The sequence below is a fragment of the Coptis chinensis genome, chromosome 4 (assembly GCF_015680905.1).
Source record: "Coptis chinensis isolate HL-2020 chromosome 4, ASM1568090v1, whole genome shotgun sequence".
Classification (NCBI taxonomy): Eukaryota; Viridiplantae; Streptophyta; class Magnoliopsida; order Ranunculales; family Ranunculaceae; genus Coptis; species Coptis chinensis.
In genome coordinates, this window is record NC_141459.1 from 52,468,965 (window position 1) to 52,478,308 (window position 9,344).

The 9,344-nt window shown below is 34.3% G+C and overlaps 1 protein-coding gene across 1 annotated transcript; it reads left to right on the forward strand.

Annotated features, from left to right (window-relative positions):
• Window positions 1-6,055: 6,055 nt before the first annotated feature.
• LOC147503917 (uncharacterized) lies at window positions 6,056-8,005 on the forward strand. The gene is made up of 2 exons (XM_086605012.1): window positions 6,056-6,509; window positions 7,950-8,005. The coding sequence occupies exons 1-2, from the start codon at window positions 6,056-6,058 to the stop codon at window positions 8,003-8,005; spliced, it is 510 nt and encodes a 169-aa protein (XP_086461138.1).
• Window positions 8,006-9,344: the final 1,339 nt, after the last annotated feature.

Below are 9,344 nucleotides of genomic sequence, written 5' to 3' on the forward strand. Positions count from 1 at the left end.
AAGTGACTAGAACAGAGGTTTAGTACCTGTGACCCAGAACTATCAAAATCAAAACATGAGCACTCAACAAGCCTTAGTTCCAGTCACTCCTCTTATTCTCGCTCAACCATCCACACCATCATCAACAAACTTACTAGTACACATGATACAACAATAGCAAAATCTAGTCATCCAAAAATAGTCTAATGTGATGCAATCCTTGTGCCAAAAGGTACTTGACATGTCTCTTAACCAAAATAATAGCAAAACAGGCGTGTTTCCAGGTCAAGCAGTGCCTAATCCTAAGTCAACAAACACGGCTTTCGAAGTGAATAATATTCAATATAATGGTAATATAAACCAAGAAAAACTACAAGCAGTCACTACCTTTCATTCGTGTAAAATAGTTGATAACAAAGTGACTATGCTTGAAGATCACCAGCAAATGGAAGCTGAGAATGAAACCATACCAAATACTATCATAGGAAATGAATCCCCTACAACTCTTGAAGTTCTAGTCCAACCACAACCAAAAGGGTCAACCTTACAAGACACCGTAATAGAAACTGAATATCATACACCTGTAAAGATACCAGTTAAACCATAACCTAAAAGGAAAGTGGCAAAAGATAAAGACAAGGTTAATACTAATGTTAACCAATATGCTAAGTATAAAGATAAACCACCGTATCCCCAGAGACTAGTTGTGCCTAAAAAGGACAAGAATTTTGATGAGATTATGGAAGTTTTTAAGAATTTAACTATCTACCTACTTTTTCTCAATGCTATAAAACTTCTACCTAGACACGCTAAGTTTATGAAAGAGTTATGCACCACTAAAAGGAAAACAAACATGCCCAAAGAAGCCTTCTTAACTAAACAGTTTCTCTCTTTATCTGAACATAACAAAATCGTTAAGTACAAGCATAGTCACAAAATTTGGCAATTTTTTCAAAAAATTGTAATAAATCTTTGAATAGGGCAGTCACTAAATTTGGATACGAATAATCTTATAAACCGGTCGAGTCATTAGGTTTTCTCTTTTTTTCCTGATTTTTAGTGAATTTCCCAATGTTTAGGGATTCCTTGTCAATCTCTCTTTAAAAATTTCCAACTAGAAATGAGAAATCAGGGAATAAGAGGATTCTTTGGGATTTTTAGATTGATTTTTGCAATCAACCAAAATAGTCAAAAAGAAACTACATCAAATCACCTCCATCACTTTCAATTACAAGTTTGCAACTATTACTTGAAAAGTTGAAAGTTGAAACTCTATCACTGGTACGCTAATACAGAAATGACAAAGAGCAAAGATCCCATGTGGAGTCATGTTACTATGGATCAAAGCTAAAGTGCAATTATTTCAAAAAGGTATACAGTTGCACAATTACAAGAATGAAATCTCACTTGGGGAGAATTCCAAACATGGATATAAAGCTATGTAATGTTTCACCTTAATCTGTGATGCAACTTGCCCGATCAGCGGCACAAGAGCTTGGCAAGAAAAGGGGGAAAACAAAAGGCATTAATGATTATATGAGAGCATCTGTTGACAATAGCCAAGTGGAGAAGACTAGTACTAAACAACTGACTTTGAATGCAATGTTAAGGAAAAAGGAGAAAGAGGTCGGAGGCTGATCTTGAAATAGCCAGAATGGTTATTGCTAACAGCTTGTCATTTAATCTTTTAAGATCTCCAGAGTTCATAAATGCAATGGAAGCAGTTGCAAAGCATGGTCCTGGCTATGTACCCCCAAGCATTGAAACTGTTCGAACCAAGTTGTTATCTTAATTGAAACAAGAAGCAGAAGATTTTGTTACTGAAGTGAGAGTCATGGGTGGAGTCAGGATGTACAATAATGTATGATTATTGGATGGATAATAGGCATAGACACCACATCAATTTGCTAGTTGCTTCCTCAATGGGCACTGCGTTTTTATGTTTTGAGTCCACAGAAGGTAAAGTGAAGGAAGCAACATTTATTTATGATTTTAAAAAAAAAAAAAAAAAAAAGTATTGATGAGCATGTGGGTAGAGAAAATGTTGTTCAAATTGTTGCTGATAATGGTTCGAACTATTCTACTGCTGGAGTTCTTTTAAAGATAAAGATCCATGTATTTAAGACAAACTGTGTCGCTCATTGCATAGATCTCATTTTAGAAGACATGGATAAATTGCCAAGTTAGAAGATTATCATCAGTGATGGAAGGTCTCTTGTTAGGTTTTTGTATGGGAAACAACATGTGTTAGCACTCATGAGGAGGCATACAAGTAATAGAGAATTGAAAAGGCTTGTTGCGACATGATTTGCAACAAATTTTTTAATGATCCAGTTTTTTATAAATAAGGAGCAAGCTTTACGATTTATGGTCGAATTACAAGAATGGAGAAACTTAGTTAGACCTGTAGAAGGGGATACTGTTGTAAAGCTTACTAATAGTGATATATTCTAGAGTGACGCAAAAGAAATAGTTACCACTATGGAATCACTTATAAAAGTTTTGAGGATGGCGGATGGAGAAGAAGCAACAGTGGGATATTTATATAAAGCTATGCAAAGGTCAAAAGACTCGATTGCTATGTTTTATAAAAATGAGGAGAGTAGGTACAAAGTATATTGGGATATAATTGATGCTAGGCTGAAAAAAAACAACTTCACAACCCTCTCATGGCAACAGCAGGTTTGTTGAATCCTCACTTGGATTTCGATAAATTGGTCAAGCATGATGACAAAACAGATAAAGGTGTGATGGAAGCTCTTAAGAAGATGGTCCCTCCTTAAGATCATGAAGCATTTAGTGACCAACTTGCAGATTCCATAGCCTTGCAACCCAACATATTTGCACCATTTGCACATAGTCTACTTCATAAAAAACATCCCTGTAAGTGGTTGAATTATGTTGATTTTATTATTTTTATCCTTATGGTGGTAGTTTAATATACGTACTTTAATATACTTTGTTAATGTTATTATATATATATATATATATATATATATATATATATGAATACTCTTTGTTTAAGTGATTGGTGGAAGGTGGTGAGCCCAGCATTTGCTCAACTTAAAAGGGTAGTAGTTAAACTATTAAGTCAGCCTTGTATAGTTCGTCCACTTGCGAGAGAAATTGGAGTGCTTTTGAGGCTGCACATACCAAAAAATGCAATAAGTTGGATCCAAAGACACTAAATGATTTAGTGTTTGCAAGAGTCAATTTGCACTTGAAGAAGATGAGAGAAAAGCTTGGAGGAAAGTCAAAACCACTGTACTTAGAGCAATTTGTTGCATTTCTCGAATTACTTTTGACACCAAATGTTCTTGATACAGATACAGATACAGCTACAGCTACAATCCCAATACCTCTTTGCCAAGGAGTTGTCAATATTAAGGATGATGACATCGACTACGTAGAAAATGATGTAGATAATGTTGATTTGGACTATGATGACATCCAACATGATTATGCAGCTCCACATTTTCTATTTGATTAATGTCTTCAGTAAGAAATAGATTATTAAAAATAAATTTCCTATATGATATTATTGTGGAGACAGTAAGGATTATCATATGATATAATAAAAACTGTCGAAGAGGTTTTAATATTATTTGATCAATTAATAAATTATGGCTTACAGATTTTTCCCGAATTTTCCTAAATTAGCGATTTGACCCCTGGCCGAATTTGTGCATAATCCTGAATTTGTGACTATGAGTATAAGGACCCTGGTTGTCCTACTGTACAATGCATCTTGGGTGATACTTTCACAACAACTGCTCTATTAGACCTGGGGGAGAGTGTTAACTTGCTCCCTTTTTATCTATATAAACAACTCGGTCTACATAATCTTATACCAACTAAAATGACTTTGCAGTTAGTCGATCGTTCTATTAAGTACCCTAAAGGCATCGTAGAAAACATTCTTGTCAAAGTTCAAGATTTTTATCTAGCCGATTTTGTTATTCTTTTATACATAAGTTGCTCATGATTCTGTTCCTACCATCTTAGGGCGTCCTTTTTTGGCAACCGCCAATGCCTAAATCAATTGTCAGGATGCATCAATGACTCTTTCCTTTGGAAACCTTTCTATGGAGGTTAACACTTTACGACTTAAGCATGGACAATTAGGTTTGCCTATTGAAAGAGAAGTGAAGTATATTGAGAGTTTTGTATCCTGATCACATTAGTGCGACTGACGAATTCATCCCCACACTAGTAGATACCCCTCTTATGGAAGAAGACAAAGATCACAATTTTGACTCCCTAGACATAGATGAAATCGAGGAAGATTTCCTTCGATATTTTTTGCAACTCTTCTATATTTGCCACCTCTCAAGTCCCATCCTCTTGACACTCATTCATCCCTTGACGTCATGATGGAAGAATAATTTTTCACCCTCTATCCCAGTAATTCTTCTAACCCACCTATTGAGGAATGTCTTGCATATCTCAAAACTTCTGATGATCTAGAACTGTGAACACTAGCTAAGCACCATTCACCCACCTCACATCATCCTGCTACTCATTCACCTTCCATCACGAATGTTCCCTGCCCTCCAGCTTTTCAAAGGAACCTTGAGTTCACACTTGACCTTTTTGCTTCTCATGTGCTTCATGACTTTCTCAACCCTCTTGATGAGGCCGTAATACCCAAGGACGAGCCACTCGACCCCTTCATTTTCATATGTGAGACATTACAGACCCACACCATTAATGAGTTTTGTGTTAAACCCACTTTCTCATTCTCTTTCCCCTTTCCTTCTAAAACTTATCCACATTCCAAGTATTTTCCACAACCATTCCTTTCCTCACGATCATTCACTTAGGGACCCTTTTGTCCCAAGAAGAAGAAAGAACACGCTCGATTAGGTTCTACGTCAATCAGATCTCATTCTCATTCCACTAAGTTGCGTCATAGAAAATCTTGGTGTTTGATTCTGTTTGGGGGTGACATCCGTGTTCGTTGCTTATGGAAAGACCCACAACTCTTTCGGTTGTTGATGTATGGTAAGCGGCATGTACATATATATTAAATAAAGTCTCGAGTATTTGACTATAAAAAACTCATTTTATTCTTCGGTGTACTCCATTCCAATCTTATTTTATGGGAGTGCACCATTAAAGTAACTAGACCCTTCTTTTGAAGTGTGGTTGTAAATGCCGGATCCTTAGTTCACCTTTCATGTAACTCACACATTCCTCTCTTGCATTTCTTTCTCATTGTTTGAGTAGTGTTTCTCTATGGAGTGAGTTTCATTTTTATTTCTTCCTCATAATTTTGTTTTTCCAAAAATCAAACCTCTAAAAATTAAAAATTTAAACCATAAAAATATATTACTAAGTTTAGGGAATCTGACTTTAAAATACTCAAGTTTTTGTACAATACCACATTTCTGGAGTATGGACCACAAAATTTTCAAACTTAAAAAAGTTTTCAAATTTGTTTGGGGGTGGAGTATTTTGGTCTTTCAACTCAAAACTTTTTTACACCCTTTACCTATCATGTTTACTCCAATAGAGTTTGTGTTCCTTCATACGTAACAGTTTGATTATACTTCATGTTATTATATTATCTTTATAATATTATTGTTACAGGTACTGCCAATTTTTCCCATGTTTCTATAGTAATCTATTTTCTTCTCTCTTTACACTTTGAGAACAAAACATCCATTTGTTTGGGGGTGGGATAGAAATATTTGCAAATATTATACACATTTAGGATGTAAATTATGCAATTTTTTTTATAAAAGGTTTAAAAATCATAAAGATTATTTACATTATGCACTTAGTGATAATGGTATTGTTTTATTTTATGTGATGATATTAGTCTAGAATTTAACTTAGCACTAAAATTATAGTAGTGTTTAGAAACTTAGGTTAATAAATAGGTAATAGTCATTACATATTTTTATAAATGTCTTGCATGAGCATCAGAGAAACCAAGGCGTACATTCAGACCCAAGTAACTGAAATTGCATAATCCATAGAAGCTAGAAACCTCTGCCAATCGCTGGGCATACAAATAAAGTTCAAAGCTACAAAGACGCATAAGTGTAGTTGGATACCACCAGAACAAGGTATGGTAAAGTTGAATGCTGATGGGGCGTTGATAGATAAAGGAGCTGGTCATGGAGGTATAATCAGAAATAGTGATGGAGTGGTGTTGTCTGCTTACTCGGGAAGTGGCGATACGCAGGCTGTGCTTTTTCAGGAGCTAAAAGCTATTGTGATTGGACTCGAGATATGCTATGAGATAAGAGTTCAAAAGATGGAAGTTGAATCTGACTCCCTGACAGCAGTGAAGATAATCAACAAGATAGCAAAACCACCATGGACATGTGTGAACTTGGAAGCCCAGATATCAAAGCTAGTTTCGAAATTTAGTTTTTGCTCTTTCTCGCATGTTTTTAGGGAAGCTAATAAGTCGGCAGACTTACTTGCTAGGCTTAATCCATCTCTTTGTAATGACTTGTCAGTGTTTATTCCTCCTCTAGATAGAGAATTGCAAAAATTAATAGAGGATGATACACGAGGTACTATCTATGCAAGACATGGTTAATTAATACAGGTGAAGGCCTAACCCTAGCTTATCTTCTAAAAAAAATGATTGTACTTGGCAGTAATTTTCTGAGACTTAGGTTAGACTACTTAATTTTACATATCCTGTGAGAATCTAGCCAAAAGTCTCATAAGAGTGAAATATTTGAGTGATGACACAAATGAGAAGAGAAATCACACGTCCACTTGCTTGATCACCACCCCATATCCTAAGCGAGAATTTAAGCCCTCGATCTTTGGATCGATATAGCCAGAAATTCCAACCTAAAGAATATTTTCCGTTAGTCGCCCCACTGAGCCTTTCATTAGATTTTTCATAAACTATAAATCCCTACCCATTTATACAAACAAAATAAAAATAAATAGCATACCCATTTGATAAGTTTGAGAAATAGGATGAAGTGAAGAGAAAGACCTGTGTAGAATAAAAAATTAGTTAGTTGCTTCGAAAAAGAAAAGGAAAAATAGAAAATAAAATAAAAGTTAGAACTCTAAAAAATATAATCAAAATGAGTCAAAAGCCAACAAAAGGGCTAAGTATGGAGCAAAAAGTGTAGAAGCAAAAAAACAAAGGTTTTCTTTAGTTACATGTTTTAAAGACCCTATTTTCTCATACTTGTTATTTTAATATCCATTTCCTTCCTTCTTAAACCATCACCTAAGCCCCGTATCACCTAATAAAGATGTCTAACTAAATTAGAAATAGGTTAGTGTGATAGTAAGTGGTAGTTGTGTTTGATCAACCTCAACTCCTTTGGATTGTCATTAAAATTGTTGGGAAGCGTTTGCCTACTGCACACTGGAGTGACCAAACTCGACTGGAAAAATCAGAGTGATTTGTGTCTTGACACATTACTTGTGAGAACCTACTGAAGGACGCTATTCCATCCAAAAGTTCCAAAAATGGACCTGTCATTGCATTTCATAGCATAGTTCATTGTATGTATGTTTATCTTTAGATGATTTGATTATTATGCACGTATTAGCTTAGGTTTCAAAAAAAATATTCTTTATTCATTACTAGTGAGATGTATAAATATCTGAGATTAAATAATGGAACAAAAGCCTTTGTTTTTTAGTCGTTGTAGTATAAATGAAGTTTGTGAGCATCTTCTCTGGAAAACTCTCACAAGACTATAACTCGTCCACTAGGGAAGTCCTAGTGGTTTAAGACCTTATTGTATATGGTCAATGCAATTGCACTCTACAGAATGAGACTAGTTAGGATTACATTTTTGGCTACTTATATGTTTTAATTTCTCATCTTTGCTTGAGGACAAATAAAATGATGTTTGGGGGTGGTATGATAAGCACCCAAAAATGTAGTTTAAACCCCTTAATAGTATTTCATTAATGTCAATTATATTTATAATAATATAAATTTATCATTGTTTACTTGTTTTTGTGTATTTAAGGTCTTAAAGCTGAATATGTGTATAAAGACATCACTTTTATATGGAAAAAGAGTTAAGATGATTGATTAAGAAGTTCTATAGTTAAAACCCAAGTTTCAATGAGAAAAAACCTTTAAAAGCCTAGTAAAAGCTGGAAAATCAAAGTCAACTCAAGCAGAAAAAGGACAAAAGGTCAACAGAACTTCAACAAAACTTCAACAGGTCATATCTTTGGACGTAAAACTTTGAATGACCGGCTTAGAGAGGGCTTTCCAATGGTCCAAGCTTCGACCAAATCAGAGAAGTAAAAGTGGAAGAAAATGGCAGTGTAGTAAATTCCAGTAGTTTGGACCCTAGCTTTTAGATTTAATTTTTTGGGCTTTAGACTTGATCGATTTAGTGACCCAAAACTCATCTCTCAAGCCTATGCACAAAAATTGTAACCTAAACCTCTAGCATATAAAGAGGATTAAGGCAAAACCCTAAAGATCTTCTTCCCCATTAGTTTAGTTTAATTAGGGTTTAATGTTTTTGCCTCCAACCTCCATTAAAACACCATTCTTTTAATAAAGTTCATTCCCTTCTTCATTAATTTAGTTCAATGTCTTATTTAATTGTTAGTATATTTGTTATTCTAATGAGTTTAGGCTAATCTCCTCATTAGAGAGGATGATCATGAAGCCTAAAAAGCGATTTTCATGTAGATGATAATTATTTCATTGTATAAGGTTAAACAAGTTTAGTTTCAATTCTTAAATATATGTGTTTAGAGATAAACTGTATATTAAATTGAACCAAGGATTGTTAGGGTCAGAACATAGATGTTTAATTGTAATTCTCCTTCATGCTTAGTAGTAATAACTATATAGATGTAGGTTATTGCTAGGGATCAAGAAAGTTCAAATATTTTGTTAGAACTTTGTTGGGAAGACATTAGAATAGAGTTTTACAATGAATGAAGTAATTAGGATTTGCATGAGTTAACTCATTAGGTGGATTATTCATTCACTCTATATCTTCTCCTTCATTAAATCACATATTTTATTGCTTAGGTAAATTAGTTTAAGTTTTAATCAATATCATAATCGTAGTTAATTTATTCTCAACATTTTATTACTCTCACTATTATTTCCTTGTGTTCTATCTTGTTGAATTCATATTCGTCTTATTGCTTCAGTGTGGAACGAAATTCGTACTCTACTATATTGCATAATTATATTTGAGAGTAAGCAAGTGCCGACTAGCAAAGTTGGTAAAACCTTTGGATAATGATAGCAGAGGTCTAGGGATCGAACCTCGCCAGCATCAAAGAGTTACTAATCTCATTTAAACAAGCTTGCCAATCAAAAAATTAATATTTGAGAGTAGGAATTTGATTTAAACACTTGTTGTTTGATTAATTGTTTGTATTTATGC